Source organism: Protobothrops mucrosquamatus, unplaced genomic scaffold, assembly GCF_001527695.2.
Source record: "Protobothrops mucrosquamatus isolate PMUCROS unplaced genomic scaffold, P.Mucros_1.0 scaffold2467, whole genome shotgun sequence".
Taxonomy (NCBI): Eukaryota; Metazoa; Chordata; class Lepidosauria; order Squamata; family Viperidae; genus Protobothrops; species Protobothrops mucrosquamatus.
The window spans coordinates 27,856-48,112 of NW_015388537.1; the positions used below are offsets into that span (position 1 = coordinate 27,856).

At 40.2% G+C, this 20,257-nt stretch overlaps 1 protein-coding gene across 1 annotated transcript in view; it reads left to right on the forward strand.

The window, feature by feature from the left end:
• The first annotated feature begins 351 nt into the window (after positions 1-351).
• BCAR3 (BCAR3 adaptor protein, NSP family member) overlaps positions 352-20,257 on the forward strand; it is a 38,387-nt gene continuing 18,481 nt past the window's right edge. Inside the window, exons 1-4 of the mRNA XM_015825056.1 lie at positions 352-440; positions 11,160-11,288; positions 17,147-17,583; positions 19,206-19,306. Of these exons, the coding sequence (XP_015680542.1) occupies positions 357-440; positions 11,160-11,288; positions 17,147-17,583; positions 19,206-19,306 (751 nt within the window). The 5' untranslated portion in view covers positions 352-356. The remainder of the gene's footprint in view (positions 441-11,159; positions 11,289-17,146; positions 17,584-19,205; positions 19,307-20,257) is intronic.

Below are 20,257 nucleotides of genomic sequence, written 5' to 3' on the forward strand. Positions count from 1 at the left end.
AAGGTGCGGAGTTTTTTGTTGCCCGCTTATGTCGTAATCTGGGAGACTCCAAAATAGGGAAAAGAGAGAGAGAGAGGGAGAGAGAAAGCAACGTCCTCCAAGGGTTTAAAGTTTCATTGGCAGGCTGAATAAAGTCCCCTGATGTCACTGATCCCATGGTTGATGGAAGTGAGAACGGGCACAGACGACAGGATCAGTTTTCAGCCTGGAATGAAAGGATGAGGTGGGGAGTGTAGGAGCCCCAGTGGACAACAACTCAGCACAAGAGCTTAGTAAGAGCTCTTGGACGTAGCTGGGAGGGACCATCCATTTTGTTCTCCATGGGAGGTTTTGGTCAATGGGACAAAAGAAAAAAAATGCCTAAGGACTGCAATGCTTTTCAGACGTTCATGGCATCTCTCTGTTGCTTTTATCATCAGAACTCCATTCTTGGGGTCAAGGTAGGTGGTCTACAATATTAAGCAAAAAGAGTATCTAGAGATTAGTAGCAGTTGAGATTACAGTATTAAAATATGCATGAAATGACTTTAAAAGCTATGAGGATAAAGTGGACATTTCTACTTATGCCATCCTAAGCTTTTTGCAGAAATAGTCATTAAAAATAGTAGTAACTTAAAATAACAAACTAGATCATTTCAGACTAAACATGTGTATTTGTATATGCGTTTAGCTTATGTACTTTCATTCAATTCTGTGTCCACATTAAATTGCAATTTTAGTCTTAATGTGCATCAAAATTGCCTGAATAATGCAACTGAAATTGTATTGGCTCTCAAATATGTTTTTGGGATAAATTTCCAAAGTCCCACTTAAAACATGTTTAATTTGAAAATGTACTTTTACATATATTTTGCTATAGATTTTAAACTAAAACTATTTCAAAATATTTGGAAAATGCACAAGCTATTCTTTTCATATCTCTAATCAAGGAGCTGCAGATCAAGTCAATTTATTAAGAAATTCAAAGACTGAATTTTTCAAGCGTCTCTGTTTGAAAATGAAGTTGCAAAGAAAAGAAAAAGCTAAAAAACAGATCTGATTGTATGACATATCTATTATTTAAGGGTTATTGAAAATTATATATATACAGTGATTAATAATCAGAAGTTTCCTTTAATTTTAAATGTACTTTTCTGTTGTTTCCATCTTAAAAAACAAACATATTTAAAAGAAGATTGTCTAACAAAAAGCTTGCTATCGTTCTGCAACATTTTTGATAACAAATCCGAAACCACTTATTTTTAATAAGAATATAACATCATTATCCAAATGTGAAGCTTTTAACAATAACAATAACAACCCTGTTATTGTGCTGGATCAGATCAGTTTACCTAATTCAGTGTTCTCTTCCTAGAACTGTTCTCAAGTGCTCTGTTTTTCTTGGATTTCTCATTAAGGTGGCCCAATCATCTTGTTTCTGATACTTTTTAAAGGATGTAACCGTCATAATTAGTAGCCACCAAAATAATTAAGACTGCCTCTACAGTAGTGAGTGACAGGTTGTGGCAATGGTCAAAGGAAATGGGCTGGCCTGAGTACGCCAAGGCCTTGAAATTGACTAGCTAACAACAGTGTCTTCATTTCTGATTTTTAAAAGGTATTTAGTAGTGGGTGATACTTGATGATGAAAAGATATCATTATAGAGGCTTGTTTTATCCATTTTGTGCTCAATGCTTCTTAAGTGTAGTCAGCAGTCAAACAACAGAAGCAAAGTCTATTTTATTAATGTAATCACAATGGTGATAAAATGAGATTTGTACAAGCTGTATTATTTTTAATCAAGATTAGCAAGGAAAGAAGAAAGACAGGAAAAATGGTTCATGCCTCATAATGGGAGTAATACTGATAGCCTTAAAGAGAATGTTCCAATCCCATAAGACCCCAATATAGCTGTTTAAAATTGTCTAATTGCAGTTATTGAAAAAGCTCTCTAGGATGTTTTTTGTCAAGTGGATGTAAGCCATCTTCCTCAATCCAGGATCTTCCACACATGCTGGGATTACAGTTCTCAGAATTCTCAACCAAATTATCTTTGGATTTAACACAGGTAGAAAGTGCCAGGATGGGAAAGGTTTGTGCAAACCACAAAGAGAAGCCCAGAAAGTATCTGAGAAACAATGTCAGAATAATTGGAGGAAAGACAGCAGTTTAATAAAGGGAGTTTAGATTGAAATTAAGAGTGTAAAGGCTGTTATTTGATTTTGGCTAGAATCAAAGCATCCATGTGAATGTTGGGGCTTTACATTTGCTATCAAAGCAGAATCATAAATACAGTTCTTGACTGTGCTGATTATCTTGCTGTGAGTCTGTAATACTTAAAATGATGCTGTGTGTTGTCATGGTAACTTTCCATTGGTTCAGTCTACACCTTATCTCAGGGAACAGGAGAAAGGGCAGCATTTTATAAAGAAACCCAGCTGGCCTTGTTCAGATATAAGTTCTTATTTAACAGGTTTCCAGCTGCTTAAAATAGGCTTGGTATATTCACTGCAAAGTTTTGAAGGTCTCCATTCCTTCCGGTTTAATAAAAGTCAAGGAAATTATATTTTAAACTTCTCTGGATATAGAAAAAAATTATCTTCTATATCTAATTTTGGCTATCCAAAATTAGAATATATGCCTGAGAGATGGTGGGCCCAGATCATGACTCCAATTAGGACTAATATATTAGCATCTGTAAAATTAAGACAACCAGAAGGGACTTGTGAGCTATAATGAACAGTATGGAAATTAGAAGGGTCTGCTTATTATAGAGAGAGTCACCAATAGTTGCTGAGAATTTACTTGGATTGCCAGTAGCAACCAGGGGAAGAAACAGAATCTGTCTTGCTAATCATACCAATTAATGTGGAATTGCCCTAGTCCAGTGATGGCAAACCTTTTAGAGACTGAGTGCCCAAACTGCAACCCAAAACCCACTTATGCATCGTTGAGTGCCGGGTGGGTGTGGCCCATTGGGTGGGTGTGGCCCATTGGGTGGGCGTGGCTGCGGTGCTAACGACAGACTGGGTGGGACTAAAAAGTTCAATCAATTCCAACTTTGCAAGATCTTTTTTTTTCCCACAAGAAGTTGAAATTGACTGATTGAACTTTTTTTTTTTTGCGCACTGCGGCGGAGGCCTAAAGCGAAAAGGTTTTATAAAACCCAGCTGAAGGCCTAGGACTGGGGCGACAGCACGCGTGCCCACAGAGAGGGCTCTGAATGCCGCCTCTGGCACCCGTGCCATAGGTTTGCCACCACTGCCCTAGTCTTTTTCAGAGGAACAACATCTGAGCCCCAGTCAAGAGGTCCTGTCTTTTATCAAATGCAATTTTTAGTTTGAAAATACATATAAAGATGTGTTTGGTCTTCATCTTAGCTTTTGCAGCAAAGAATAATGAGTTCTACTGCTTGGGAACCTAATGCGATGACATCTGAAGTATGTTTATCATTTTGTTGCAAAGAGTAATAGATTTCTGGGATTTATGATTCCCAGTGAATGGAGTCATTTTCACAAATGTGGCAGCATGGCTGTCACAAGCCTTTAATCGTGAAAGCACTTAATCACGAAAGCCAAGATTGGGGAATGAGAAAATAGAGGCTTTGGACAGCTAGTTTGTTCTGAGTAACCTCACATGCGGGTTACCCATTTGCGGATCTATTTTTATCTTTGATAAATGTGACTAAATCAGCCAAGTTGGCAAATGGAACATTAAATTACAGCCAGATGTGTGGCCAGAAGAACGATTTGACATTATGTACTTTACAAGGAAAGCAAGGAACAATTTACTGGAGGATCCTTGCTTATTTTACGTGCCAAGTCTTTTTATGTTTCCTATTTGTTTACAACTCAGAGCCTATCTAGTTTGCTAGGGCTATATCTGGAAGCAGAGCCAAACTTTGATTTTTCCATTAACAGAAATAAAGGTCTTCAATGTATTTTCTGTATTTCACATGCCTCAGTTATATGCTTGTTCAGTTCAGAAGTTCTAGGTGTTCTAGAATTGATTTTTGCCCCCATGGCTACTATGCAACTAGACCTCATTCTTAGTTTCTTTTTCATAGGCACAATATTAGTATATCATCCTTGACTTGATAGTCATTTTGCTTTACCAGGTTTATTTATTTCTCCTGCTTCATTGTTCTCTTTCTTTTCTTCCTTTCTCTTAGCACTTTCAAAATTCCTTAAGGCTGTTCATAAGGATTCCCTATTGTCTCACTCCATCCAGTCATGGCCTTCAACCCTGTGGTCATTGCATAAAGTGCTAGTGTCAGATGAGGACAACCTAAACTTTTTTCTTTTTTTTTCTATGCCTTTGTAGAGGTCATGCAGCAAACATTTATTAACATTTTGGGAATTTACAAATAGTCTTGGTACAACTGTTCTACTCGTTTGCAGTTTCTCTTTGGGATCAAGGTGTTATGCCCCCTTGTCTTCCTTCAAGCTTCTGTCATGACCCAAAACCTGTCTGATGGCTCCCTTTGAGAAATTACTGCATTTTCCACTGCCTGCAGAAGGTTCTCAGGTTTCTGTTGTGTCATAAATGCCTACTAATTTTTGAGAGCCTTCTCAGGGCTTCCGCTTCCTGATTCCAACCGGTGCCAAAAGAGAAAGAGAAAAAGGATTGCCTATTTGATTCCAACTCTAACAACGTCAAATTCCAACCTATGGTGATCTTTGTCCACTCTGCTATTGATGAACTCTCCAATATTTACTATCTAGTTCATTAATTTAATTTTATTTGAACTTAAAACACATTACAGTTAACATTTCTTTTTCAAAACAGTTATCTGTGATGTTCTATAAATATCAGTGTAGCTATACGACTATATTATTAAGGTATAAAAACCTATATAAATTTAAAAAAGAAAGTCTGTCTGTCTGTCTGTCTATCATCTATCTGTCTATCTTGAAGAGAAATAAAATAAGTCTATAATAAATTACCTAAAAGCAAAAGCAAAGAGAAAAAAATAACCAAAGAAACTTGAAAATGAAAAAGAAAACCTTAAGCAAAATATAATCATGTCAAAGTAGTAAAGCAAAATCCTACTTGAATTATCTAAACCTAAATATTATACCTAAAAGCCCATATTAGATATCATTCTACTGAAACTATAATTTTCTTCCATTTTTCCACATTGTGATTCAGTTTTTCAACAATGAACCTAGAACTCATGTAATCATATTATTGGATATTATTTCTCCTTCAGTACAAAGTGTGTACAATCTGAGGAGAAATAAGAGTATCTTTGTACAGAGAAATCACCTGGTGCCTTCCTCACACTAGTAATTGCTTCAGGCTTGTCTTGGAACTACTTTTTTTTAATGATTGGACTGTGAATAATACTAGCATACTTCAAAGAGTGAGAGACGACAGATCTTACTAAATCAGTATTTATAGAGTCCGGGATACAGGCATTCTTCCATAGCTGCATCATCAGATTTATTTTTTTTTAGTTACAATCCAGGCACAATATATTCATAGTTAGTTCTTCATAGATTCCAAATCTGGGAGGCATCATTTAGCAAATCATCAAATCTTTAACTCTTTAACCATTTAAATAAAGTCCAGTTGTTTTTTACACTTTACAAATTGATGAAAAATTGTTTTAAGGCAACATTGCTGACTAAAATGTTAAGGAACAGATGGCATAAAATACTCCCATTAGGAAAACCATGAAAAAGTCAATACTATTTGGAGGAGGAAGATAATTAAAACAAAATGCAGCATAAATATTATGTCCAGCCTCCCCTCCTGTTTACTCAAAGTGGATAAGAAGTTTATTTCGTTTTTTTTCCTAAGAAAAGTGTGAATCTTCAGTAAAAAAAAACACATAGAACTCATTTCAGATAACCCAGTTTGCTTAAGCATTTCAAATGAACAGTTTACTGTCCTTCATTCTATTGGATCATCATGACTACAATTCCCTGAAAATGAGAGAGGTTGGTCCACAAGGGACCAGCCTCAAGCTGCTTTGTGCTCCAGATCTACAAAGGATTGTTGACCCACTCACTGTAATCCAGAATGGAATGCAGTTGCACCATTGAAATGAATGGATCCCACCTTCCATTTTGTCTTGGCTCTTGGCTATGGCAGTTGTGGAGTTCATTGCAATTGGAGAAGTTCTGTTCTTAGATAGTGTGTGGCGTTTCAGTCTTGCTAGCCATTATAGGGAACACATGCCTTGCCATGCCTTCCAACCTCCCTCGTATACCTGGCACCAAGAAATCACAACTGAATAAAAGGGTCATGGAGCTAGAATAGACAGAATAAGGTGATTGGTAGCTTGCCACTTCAGTGACCATCTAATGGAGCCAACGATTTTAGGTTTTGGTGCAGAATAAATTGTGGAGGACGTTCTTACAGTCTAGCTGACTGTAAAGCATCACCAAGTCCTAAAGATGGCCTGATTTCAGCAGCATTCTGTTGTCGATGAAGAAATAGCCTATTTAAGCTACTTTACTTTTATTTTGAAATCAGACAATTGGGTGATGGGAAAGTTGGTCATCTGGAAGTCATTTATCATATGATTTAACTTGAGGCGAAACATAATATCTGTCCTTTTGCAATGTGGGAAAGTGGAGAATAGAAATGAAAAGAGGTGTGTATGTGTGTGTGCGTGAGAGAGAGAGAGAGTGCAATTTATTGCCTTTTCTCACTTATAAACCAGGCATCTGAAACGCAAATCATTGTGAGGCCTACAAGTAGCCCTTGCTTAACAACTGTCCTGTTCAGCAATTGTTTGAACTTACAATGGTGCTTAAAAAGTAACTTTACGACCTATCCTTGCACTTACAACTGCCACAGTGTCCCAATGGTCATGTGATCGAGATTTGGGCACTTTGCAAACAGTGGGCATTTATGACCATCACATTGTCCCATGGCTATGAGATTGCCATTTGCACACTTCATAATTGGTTTCCAACAAGCAGAGTCAATGGAGAGGCCAGCGGTAAAATCACAAGTCATGGTCAGATGGCCACTTCATAGGCCACTTTGATGATTTTGTGGCATCAAGTTGATGTCAATCTCATAGTTAAATCTTTTTTCCCCAGGAGGATCTATTCCCAACCTGGTCCTTCAAGATCTTCCAATAGAGTATACCAAGATCATATCTAGAATGAAATTAAATCAGCTTAAAATTCTGCTCAAATTTGGTGTAGAACATAAGGCAGATGACCGTGATGGAAATAAGCAAGAATCGTTACCAAAGCAAAAGGGGGCTGAAACATTTTTTTTAACTCCAGAGAAATGAGATAATATTTGGAAGCAGCTGAGGCAGAAACTCCCAGTTCACTGAGGTTTAAGGACGAGGAGGAGGAGGAGGTACCGCACAGTATAATACATACTGTATTATATCAGTTGGTTTTAATCTTCCTGGATTTCCTATCTGGTCTATTTAGTGGGGTTGACCTTCTGCTTTTGTTTTTCTTCTATCTCTTTGCTGAGCAGATGGATATTTCCTTCCTTTCAGAAAGATATTGCTTACATCTTCACTCTCTTTTTCACCTCTTGCTCAGTAAAGCCAGATTGTGTGGAAGGGTGGCTAAACCCAGCCCTCCTCCTTACCCTGACTCAGCTTCCTGACCATCTCCTTGGTCAAGTCTCACCTTTTTGCTGCCTGTGCCTAGAAGATGCCATGGAAAGCTCTCCCCCCCCCCCGGCTTGGTTGAATTGAGACCCTCAGGCTACTGTATTTTCTAGAGCGCTTCCTGTGATCCAACCTAGATGTCTCTACAACTATATAATGTTTACACTCCACAGAAAATGACTTGGTGGGCTGCAGGCAGCTCAGACACTCCTAAGCTAGGTTGTCCCTCCTGGTCTCTTCCTCCTGGATTCATAATAATAATAAGTCTACTAAAATTAATGGCCATGTTTGATCCAACATTAAGGGTTGTTTGAATTTTAAAAAAAAGCCTGCTTGCCAAACATTGATTAAATGCTAATTCTTAATAGATTAACTACATCCCAAAAGACAATTGTTGGAAGTGCACTAAAAACGCCATATATCAAAGTACTGTATGGTTATAAGAAGAATCCAGGAAAGTGGAAGCCCCCAGGATTTCAGACTATTCTATTCATAGAAAGGCTAGATTAGAGAATAAGAACTTTTCTCCTTTAGGCTTTCAAGTAGTATAAAGATTCATTCACATCACTAGAAGCCCGGGAATTCATCCAAGTTGCTTAAAAAAAAAAAGCCTGTAGTCATGGGAAAAATGTTTCGGTGGTTATTGTTGTATGGTAGCTTTTAGCGTACATTCATGGCGTTTCCAACTTAATGCGACTTAGTTCTGCTTCTTTCTCAGGCGTTGTAAGCAGAGATTTCTTTAGAAACCAGCAGGATGCTGCAAATGCCTGAGAATCTTGTTATTTTTTTTTTGTTGGCTTTTTCATTGATAGTTTCAATCAAGGGAGGCTGAATTGCAGAAGGTCTTGTGTTTTGCTCTTTTCTGTCAAACTGAAATATTTTAAATGCTGCTGATGGAATCAGATTAGTCAAAATGCTGATTATGAGGAGGCCCCCAGGTCCTGTGGCTCTTGAGTTTCTCCACTTTTTTTCCACAGATATGAAATATCTATTTTTAAAAAAAAAAAAAAACATTAGCTGCAGGTTGGAGAGAGGACAGTTGGAGACATCTTGATTAGAACTGGGCCATTGCTGACTATATTTCCAATTTGACAAAGACCTTCAGCAAGAAAAAAGAACATTGCTTCTGGAACACAGATGTTTTCCTGAGTGTCTGCACCAGGGGTAGACAACCTTGGCTCTTTTATGACTCGTGGACTTCAACTCCCAGAATTCCTGAGTCAGCCATGCTGGCTCAGGAATTCTGGGAGTTGAAGTCCACGAGTCATAAAAGAGCCAAGGTTGCCTACCCCTGGTCTGTACACTCAACATTCGTGCACGCGCGCGCGCACGCACACACACACACACACACAGAGAGAGAGAGAGAGAGAGACAAGAGCTTCAGTGGATGAGGCAATGGCATTGTCTTGTTGAAATGATGATTTCTATGATTTTCTGAAGATTTGCGGAGGGGATACTTTTAATTTTGAGGAAACAATAAGCCTATCTGAAAGCTTAAAGAGATGTTTTCTTCTCATCTGGGAAACTGATGACTTTTTAGTGGGAGAAAGGAGTTGAGAGAATACATACAGCCTTTGAGGGTGATAGATTATCCACTCCTGGAAAGATGTTCTTTAACTCAGAGGTGGACGGTCTGTTTCCGTTTCAAATGTATACTGATTTCCTAATTCTATTTCAAGAACCCATGCAGCAGTGGCCTCAGATAACTTTTATTTTGAATTTTTTTTTTTCACGATTCAATAATTTATAATGATTTGGAGATTTTATAAGAGATATGTTGCTCTTTCAGTGTTCTCGGGTAAAGTTGCAAAATGTAAATGACAAAAATAGGAAAGAAAGCAGATGTGTCCTGAAAGGAGTAAAATTGTTTTACATTTACACTGATATCTGATTTCAGGAAAAATCTGCAAGTATAGAGACATAACTTTAATTAAAATGCCACTGCAATCCCTGTGTGTTATCTAAGAAAAGTAAATTAAAGAAGGGGGATTAAATTAAAACAGGATTAATTTAATTCATAGATGGTTTAATGCAGAAACTTGGAGTACTCCTGATGCTCTGGACTACAATTCCCATACCACTATGGCAGTGTTCATGAAACTTTAAAGCATCTGGAGAATACAAGTTGCAGCCCATGTTTAATTTAACTCTGCATCTCCTAATTATCAGGACTCTCACAACAGTATCAAGGGTGGGATAAGCATCTGTGTAATTATGAAATCCTTGTCACTACCTATTTTGCTTTAATACCAAACTGCTTCAAGATTATTTGAAGTTTAAACTGCCCTCTCCTGGTTAGTTGTGTTGTTGAAAGAAGAAAGCTAGGTCCAACTTTCTCTTCTGGTCCACTGTAGAGGTCCTCTAACTAGTCTAACACTTCATTCTCCCACACACTATTTAGTTTTCATCTCTACCTACATGGAGGCAAAACAGGACAGAAAGAGGATGTGGAGGAACAAAGTTATTATTGGATTATTGATCTTATGTTTCTACCGTTTTTAAGAAATCCACAACGGATCAGCAAAGGAAAACTGCATTATTAGCAATGATGGAGTACTGCAGCCAGGAGCTTCACGCTGCAGTGTGTTGCTGCTTCATCAAAAATCATTTAATCTGGGTTTGAGAGATTAGGTCAGTCACGCTGCTATTCAGTCTGTCTGCAATATACTGCAGCTTATTCTTTAAACAAGCTACGAGAATAGGAATCTTTCTGCACATGAGATCAAAGCTTCTGGGAATATGTCAGTAACAGGCCCTTCATATAGGTATATGGAAGCAAAATAGGATTATGTAATATAGTTACCATGCTGATGTATTAGAAATAGTGAAGTAGTGAAATTATAATAAAGCACTTGTAATTGCTGCACCATAGGCAGAGTTCTTTTATTATTGGCCCAGAAGCTAGTGTTCAGGACTTACAAAACTTGATCATAGAGTTTCAAATGCATTGATCACAACTCATAATAAAGCTTACATGGTGCCTCCTCCCACTTCACACCTCTTTAAACCAGTCTTTGCTGTTACATGCACGCAAACTTGACCAGGTCACATAAGACCTTTCAGGTGCACTTGCATAATATGTGAACACTTGGTTACACCTTGAGGTGTTTGGGAAGGCTGAGTCTAACCTGGAAACCCTGGTTTAGGATGGTTTCTGCAAAGTTAGAAAATGAATTGATTCCATAACCAAAATGTGTATGCTGAGCGAACTCAGTGTAAATGTACATTGCCTGATCAACAGGTTTAAACTTGAACCTTCTGCTTCAGCCCAGCTCTTTCTCCTAAGTGCAGTTGCTTTTTTACTTTCTGCATTCCTTGCAGGAAGGGACATAAATGACCAACAGAACACTCATGCTTATCCCAAAACATCCAGGTGGGACATGAGTGATCCACCCCTTTGCAAGTAATCATTACCTAAGTGCTCAGCCAGCAGTAGTTTTAGCAAATGCAGCTTAAAGATCAAAAGCTGGCATGTGAGGCAAAATGAAAGTTTATGGCTGGATACTGGTAGGTTTTTCTTTTCTTTTGCTTCTTTAAGGCCTGATTCAGCATAACCAAGCCTTCCAATCTCGTTCTCTTTTGCAGTTTTTAAAGGAGAAGCAGGTGATGGACAGTTCCCCAGAAAAACTGAAGAAGGAGCTGGAAGAAGAATTGCAGATGAGCAGTGATGATTTACGGAGCCATGCTTGGTATCATGGACGGATTCCACGGCAGGTGTGTTCCTTTTGGTCTTTTTTTTTTTAGTTAACCCTGGAGAGTCTTTGGTGTTCTCCCTACTTCTCTGTAGTACCAAATCCTGCCAAGATCCAAGTAGACCCAACAGTTCAAGTAGACCCAACAGCTCACTTTTTAATGAGACAAGCTACAGGAATTGCTCTTAAGATTTCTGCAGGTAGAATGAAGGAACAGTTGGTGGAAAAATGAAACATACTGGATTAGTCCAAGTCTTAGGACATGGTTAGCTGGAGGGTTGTCTTTCTCCAGTTGTTTCTGCCTGACCGGTACAATCTGGACCAGTTGGTGTGCTCCAAGCTGTAAAGCAGGGGTCTTTAAACTTGGCTCTGTTATGACTTGTGGACTTCAACTCCCAGAATTCCTCAGCCAGGCATGCTGGCTGAGGAATTCTGGGAATTGAAGTCCACAAGTCATAAAAGGGCCAAGTTTGAAGACCCCTGCTGTAAAGCATTGTATCTTGTGGGATTGAGAAGATGCACCTTCTTGTTAGCTGTGCCTGTCTTGTAGACACTATGCTCCCTGAAGTCTGCATGGCCCTGACTCTTTTGTGCTTTCATAAAGCCACAAAGGCCTGGTTTTTTTTGACATGCCCTGGGGTAGGGTATAGTGATCTGTTCCTTGTTGGTGAATTGTTGGAAATATGTTTGAGTTAGTTATCCGCCTCTGAAGTTACTTATCTACCTCTGACGCTCACTGTGTGTTCTACTGTCAGTTTTGTCATTTTTCAGTGTTTTTCAGTTTTGCTGAAACTGCCACCTAACCTCAGAATTTGTTGCCTGGATTTGCATATTTTATGCTAACTTATTCTGAAAATCTTCACTTTCTTTAAAAGAAACAAGCATGTTTCTAGCTCTCATGCATTTGCCATGAATCATTTTGGGGATCCTTTTTCTGTTGTTCTCTGCTAAACTTTTTCTAGAGAAAAGACTTTCCAAATTATTTGAAAACATTAATAAATACTAAATGCCGTTATATCAAAATAGGCCAAATATATTTTAACTTGCATAATTTATTCTGATTGCTGTTTGCTTTTCCAACAGTACGTTATGTACACAACTGGTTAGAGAAATAGCTTAATTCAGGCTGAAAATAATAGTACTGACATTTCAAAATGCCTATTTTTAGGGATGTGGTAAGATAGCTAAAAGCAATAAACTACATTTCTGTTCTCAACCTGGTTTTTATCATGACACCTATATGCACTTTGGTACCTGAAGGAGAAGAGCTGTTACTATTTTAATCCTGGGCAACTAAAACAGCATGAGCTAGTAATCAAAATGCAAATCTCCTCAGTTATAACTACTCCTGTGGGAATCAATCTTGCAATGTTTGATAATTAAAGGTTGTCTGATTAAAAAAAGGAAAGACAATTAAAATAGTATTTCACGTTGCCAGTAAGTGTGTTGGATACAGGTAAAGAAGCCACTGAAAGAACTGGTTTCTTAACAAAAACCAATGAAAGAATATATTGTTCACAATAGTCTACAATCCTACGGTATTTATTTATACTTACCTAGCAATTTAAATTCCATTGATTGAATGAGTCTGTTCTGGCTCAGCTAGATCCAATTCAGTATTTTGGAGTTTCCAAAATAAAAGATTGTCCGTTGGTGGCAGTCAGGGCAAAATCTATATTGATTTTTATGTTTTCATGTTTCAAATAAACAGTTGCAGGTGGTCTAAAGATCGTTTAAAGCTGTAAGGGGTCTTTTAATTAAGGTTTAACATCACTTGCCTCTTTTTAATTTTTATATATGGTTTTTATGTTTTTTAATATTTTATGTGTACACCGCCCAGGGACCCTCTCTGAGGGAGATGTGAAGTTTAAAAAAATGTGATAAATAAAAAACAAAAAGTAGTGCGAATGGTCTCACCTTGCTGTGGTTCTGCAGTATGCCTTAGAAATTGAATTGACTGAAGTTGCCCTCAGTACAAATACAAGTGTCAGAGGGCGAGTTTTGATTAGCAATAGCAATAACACTTCGACCCTATATACCACCTCACAGTGCTTTACAGCACTCTCTTAATGGTTTACGGAGTCAGTATATTGCCCTCAACAATCTGGGTCCTCATTTTACCGACCTCGGAAGGATGGAAGGCTGAGTCAACCTTGAGGTCGTCAGGATCGAATTCCAGACTGTGGGCAGAGTTAGCCTGCAATGCAATACTGTGTTCTAAGATTAAATCTACCACAAGGAGGGTTTGGTCTAACAGCTGCCTTCATCTTTCTGTAGTTACAATGTGTAGTTTTAAAATATATGCATGGTATTTGTGCAATTAACCTCAATGATAGTTTTACTCTGATGGACATCATGATGGGATTGGGTGACCTATGAAATTGTTACTATGAGTACTGTCAAACTACGTCAGATATCACTAATCTGTTGTCCTCAAAATGATATGGAGTATAGCACCTACCGACCATGGCTAGTATTACTAGTATTATACTTTCAAACTATCTAGAAGGCACCAGGCTGCTTACATCATCAAAGCTTTACATTTTATTAGCACTGGCATGTTTAAACCTCGTTGTATGCTGATCACTTTTCTTTTCCCAATTGGTATGCGTACCCTGAATAATTCCAGAAAAATATTAATGTTGACTTTATAGCAGTCAGAAGGTTAAGAGTGCTTATGCAGCCTCAGAGATTAACAATTTTATTGTGGTACAGAGTCTCCCAGGTAATAGCTGCTGTAAATAGTTGAATGAGATTGAAAACTCAACAGGAAATCTTTCCTCTCAGTTGAAAATAAAATGATCTAGGTGAGTGTTAAACCTCGTGGAATGCTCTCTGAGCACTACAAAGTGATGGGGTAGCATATTATCAAGTATTACTGAACTGATTGCTGTGAAAAAGAGCATATATTTTCTTCAAAAAGTGGAATTTACCATAATTAGTCCAGTTTGCTTGCTCTAGTCTAGAGGTAGGATAGGGTAGGTTAGGATAGGGCAGTGGTGGCGAACCTATGGCACACGTGCCACAGGTGGCACGCAGAGCCCTCTCTGTGGGCACGTGTGCCATCGCCCCAATCCTAGGCCTTCAGCTGGGTTTTATAAAACCTTTTTGCTTTAGGCCTCCGCCGCCATGTGCAAAAAAAAAAGGTTCAATCAATCAATCAATTTCAACTTCTCACGGGAAAAAAAAAAAGATCTCACAAACTTGGAATTGGTTGATTGAACTTTTTAGTCCCACCCAGTCTGCTGTTACCACCGCAGCCACGCCCACCCAATGGGCCATGCCCACCCAATGGGCCACGCCCACCCAGCACCCGATGATACATAAGTGGGTTTTCGGCTGCAGTTTGGGCACTCGGTCTCTAAAAGTTTTGCCATCACTGGGATAGGGTAAGGTAGGGAAGGGGAAGGGCAGGGAAAGAAAGGAAGGGATTCCTGCTGATGGGGGATTGTTCCTGCAAAACATTTTTGCATTCTAGCCAAGTAACCTTGGTCTTGATTTCAGAAGTAACAGAATCGGAGTTATGATTCTCCCCAGATAGCAGAGTTTGGAATGTCTTATATTTATAAAGCAATCTGAATTTGGTCTTGTGGGAAATAGGCTTAATCTTTTTGTAATCTTCAAACACAATAGCTAATACATGTCTGTATGAGGCAGAGGAAATGAAAATAAAGCCAGAAAAGAAAGACTATATAAATTGAAATCTGGCAGAACCTTAGTACAGAAAAGCTGAGGGACTGAATAAGATCAGCTGCAGAAGGAAAATAATAATAATAATTGGCATTGACAAATTCACCATCAGTCAATTGCAAATGGCGTAGTTGTTCCACGTAATCTACTCGGAACAACTTGGGAAGGACTCGGTAGATGGATAAAAATGTCAAATCCAGTCTAAACATCTGGCTGTGCAGCAAACTATAATATGACTTACTGTTTTTGCTGAATGTTTGTCAAATAAATATGAATCATTCCAGAACATATTTTTAATGCTTTGTAATCCACCCTCCATTTTTTTAAATATTACTTTTTATTTGAGCAACTTATGTGGCTGCCCAACTTGCAAATTTTGACTCTGGTTTGCTAACCTAGGATTAAAAATATAAAAAACAAACAATAAGCATAGTGACTGAAAAAGCATAGCATGAAAGAGCACAAACGGAGGCCAAACCCAAACTATTCAGACAACCCAAACTATTTGGCATACAGGCCTGGGAAGGAAAAAGAAAAAGAACCCCCAACTTTTTTTAAGCGTTATGGAAAGCCAGCAGGGTCAGTGCCATTCTAAAGGGCAAGCATTGCAACAGAGAAGGTAACCAAGCTGGGTCCCCTTAGATCAGGGGTTCGCAACACCCAGGGTCATGGCCCACTACCAGGTTACGGCCAGTTCGGAACCAGGCTGCGGAAAGCATCAGGCAAGCACACTTGTGCGGGTAGCTCCCCTTGCGTGAGCGGTGGATGCTTGTACTCGCGCATGCAGCTCCCCTGATGCGAGAGGCAGGCGCTTGCACTTTCGCAAGAAGCTCCTCTCATGCAAGCGCCCGCCGCTCACACAAATGGGAGCTCTGCAAGCGCATGCACACCTGCCACGTGGACAGAACCATCCCTTCTCCTCCCCCACCCGGGCGGCCAAGTCGGAAAGATTGAGGACCACTGCCTTAGAGCATGCTATTTCAGTGTGAGGGGAGGGAGTGCAAGTGCACGTGCCCGCCACTTGTGTTGAGAGGAGCTGCGCACGTAAGCACAAGCTCCCCGTCACTTGTGTGAGGGAAGCTGCATATGCTCATGTAACTGCCACTCATGCAAGGGAACTGCACGCATGCTCTCTCAACTCTTGACGTGGCCCGGTTCTGAACTGGCCGCAACCCAGTAGTGGGCTGTGGCCCGAGGATTGGAGATCCCTGTCATAGAGGAAAACCAGCGCATGGCCATCCTGTTGAATCTCAAGAGTTAGGCAGACCGAATTGGAGATCGGTCGTCCCACACGTAATCTAGTCCAGGGCTTTTCAACCTTTCCACCCATTGTACCACTTTTAGGATATGGCAACATCCGAGTACCACCAGCCACCTAGCAAGGTGTCAAAAACGTGATGACCCAAAAAAAAAAAAGGAAAAAAGTGATAAAGTACAGGTAGTCCTCAACTTACAACAGTTCGCTCAATGACTGTTCGAAGTTACAATGGCACTGAAAAAACTGCCCCCCAAGCCACAGCCGAGCAAGACACCTGCCTGCCCACCCGGCGGCGCTCTTCCTCCTGTCCGAGGTTTTCATTGTTGTGAGCATTTCTGTTGAAGAATAGTAGCGGAGATGGGGTGGGCGGTTGTTTGGTTTTTATTCCCCCCATCTGCTGGGTGGTTGCAGCAGGTTTTGGTCACTTCACATGACCCTGGGACACTGTGACCGTCCTAAATATGAATCAGTTGCCAAGCATCTGAATGTAAATCACAAGACCCTGGAGATGCTGCAACATTCCAGCTGATTGGTGCTTCTTCTGGGCTCAGCAGAAGTGCCAGGATCAGTGCTGCTTTCCAGCTGGAGCCTGTTGCTGATCCCGGCGCTTCCACTGAGCCCTGAGAGCCTTGCAGCTCCAACCGTCTCTCGCTCAGGCTTGTGCGGTGTTGCCACCAGTTCAGCTCATTCCCCTCCCCCGCTACCACTTTTTTAGGATGGTTGCATACTACCTGCCAGGTGCCAATATACCACAGGTGGTACCCGTACCACTGGTTGAAAAGTCCTTCTACACTGTGCCATGAAGATTGTTGTATACGTATCCTTACTAAAAAATATGCCAGACAATGATTAAAAAAAACCTGACTGGGGGGGCCCAGCAGTGGATAATTTCCTCTTGTTTCAAACAGGCCTGTTTTTTTTTTCTTTTAAAGGTGTCTGAGAGCCTCGTTCAGAGAGACGGTGACTTTTTGATCAGAGATTCTCTCTCCAGTCCTGGCAATTTTGTCCTTACCTGTCAGTGGAAAAACATCTCTCAGCATTTCAAGATCAATAAAACTATCGTGCGGCTCAGCGAAGCTCACTGCCGGGTGCAGTTTCACTTTGAAGACGAAGGCTTTGACACTGTCCCTGGCCTGGTGCGATGCTACGTGGGAAATCGCAAGCCCATATCAAAGCAGAGCGGAGCGATTATATTTCAGCCCATAAACAGAACGGTTCCTCTGAGATGCCTGGAGGAGAAATACGGGATTTCTCCAGTCCTGCCAAGAGAAGATAGCATTCCAGAGGGGCAAGTAGAAACCCCACAAAGGCTGAGCCTTAATATGTGCAATCGACAATCCAGAGAGTCCACTTTAGGAAATCTTTTAAGGTACCACCACTTGGTTTCACGAGAGAGAGAGAGTTGTTGTGCATGGTTTATAATGTTCAACAGCTGGGGTATGTTTATGGATTTGTTTGCAAAATCCCTTCCTTTTCCTTCAATCGTTCAAATCATGTTGCAGAAGATTTGCAATCAAATCAAAGGGTATCATCTTCCTGAAAGCTGGAAGACAGCTCTGAAAGGCCAATGATTGGGGAAAGCCTTTTAACCCTTTGCTCACTGCCTTGCCCCTTTCAAATACATCTCAAAGTTGTGATCGCTCAAGTGGCAGAAAAAGGCTAGGGAGTCTTTTTGCTTCTCTCCATTAAAATATGTACAGAGAGAGAGACCAAGTTAATTAGTACCTTGTCAAGAAAAGGGATTTATATTATGCAAAATGATCAGCATTTCCTAAGCCACCTCTGGGTTTGCAAGTCAATATCTCGCTTCTATAGCCATTTAAAATAATGTTAAGCATGTCCAGAAATCCAGTCCACCTATTTCCTGAATATTTTGTTCTTTGGTTATGTTACCTTAAATAATCAGGCAAGCAAGATTAACCAATTGGCAATACCTTCATTGGTGTGTGTGTGTGTGTGTGTGCGTGTGTGCGCGCGTGCGCGTGCATGCATGCTTTTTGCCTGTGTGTGTGAATTTAAATCCTTCTTTGCTCCCTCTGGAGCTCAAAGAAATCTGTGTGGTTCCCTTCTCATTTTCTCAAGTAAAACTTTCGAAGTACTCTAGGTTGAGTGTAAGGACATGGTTACTGTGTGAAGGAGTGAGCTGATCTTACTAGCCCAACTTTGATATTCTGGTCCGACTTCTGCAACTTGAGAGTAATACCACAGTAAGGTTCATTCACACTGGTTGTTGATTCCTAGTTAACTTAACCCAGCTTTATTCCATTAACACAATCTTCTGACACACAGTGAACCACAAACTAACCGATAGCATGGATTCAAAAACAGATTAGACCCCAAGAGGGTTGATTAGTTTGTAATACATTGTGTGACATTTGATAAATGCCAGAATAGGCAAGATTGCTGTAACAGAAGCTTTAGGAAGTAGTGCAATTTTTTTTTTAAAAAAAAGCTTTATGCTATTTTGGTTCTGGTGTGCAGAAGCTAAACACAAATAAAATATTAAAGATAGACTTATCTTGTCTTTGCCCATTTAGAACAATGTTTCTCAACTTTGGGAACTTCCAAAAAGTGTGGACTTCAATTCCCTGAATTCTCCAGCCAGCCATGATTCTGGGAGTTGAAGTCCACGCTTCTTGAAGTTGCCAAAGTTGAGAAACACTGGTCAAGACAAAGCCCATTTGAAAGACCAACAGGTATTTTCAGAATGCTGTTAACTTTTCTAAATTTTGAAGCCTTTTACTTGCTGCCAGAGGAGCATCCACTTCCTTCCCATGCCATTCTCTCACCTAAATAATCCAGATGTTTTGAAGGGAAGGTTTGTTGCAGGCCTCTGAAAAGCAATATTTCTCTCCCCTCTGGAACTTTGCATTTCCTTTGAACCCAATAAAGCTAAGTGGCCTATTGGAAGAAACAGATCAGGTGCGGAGGGCTGAAGATGGATTCCCCAAAGAGTTGAACTACATTGTGCCAATTGCTTCTTTGTTTCAGAAACAAAGAAAAAAGCGGTAGTCAGCCCGCATGTTTGGATCACCTGCCGGAGAAGCGATTCCCCTTAAAGACTCATCAGTCGGAAAGCTATCTGCCAATAGGTAGGTTTGGTCTACACTTAAAAGGTGAATAGAGTTGGGGCAGCAGGTTGCTGTTAATATAACTTGTGTCTATAAAATATCTATATGGATTTCTTCATTCATTCCTTATCCTAACAGGAGCTCAGTCTTAGCCAGATTGCCTCCCTTTTCTTAATTTAGTGATAAATACAATATGGACTGTTTGAGTCCTTACCTACAGTATCTGTGCCTTATTTGGGTCTCGGGAATAGTGCAGTTTAGATAAACTAAAGACTGCAATCTCATCCAATGTACTTTTAGATAAACATCTTATTTGCCAAATATTAGGGGCAAATTTCCTAACTATTGCAAAAATTAATGAGTTAAAGAAGCATTCGAAAAAGGGTGAAATAAACAATGCTCCCGCAGATAACAGAAACTAGCCAACCTTAGTTGCTTTGGGAAGCTAAGCAGAATTTGCTCTGGTTGGTACTCAGGGGCAGCCCAATGGCTCAGTGGTTAAGACACTGGGCTTGTTGGTTGGAAAGCCAAGAGCCCGGGTTCAAGACCCAAGCGACACAGGACAGGGCGAGCACTCGTCTTCACCTCGCTCCTGTCCACCTAGCAGTTCAAAAGCATGCAGATGTGAGTAGATAAACAGGTACCACTTTGATGGGAAGGAAACAGTGGTCCGTGATATCATGTTGTCCACATGGCCATGGAAATGTCTTCCTTCATGGCCTCGAAATGGAGATGAATGCCACCCCCTATAGTTAATAATAATAATAATAATAATACGCTCCCACAGAGTGGGTCTCCTCAGGGTGCCGTCAGCCAGACAGTGCCGGCTGGCGACCCCCAGGGGGAGGGCCTTCTCGGTGGGAGCTCCCACCCTATGGAACGAACTACCCCCAGAGATCAGGGTGATCCCGGATCTCCCTTCCTTCCGCCGCGCCCTCAAGACATGGCTATTTAAGCTGGCAGGACTGGCCT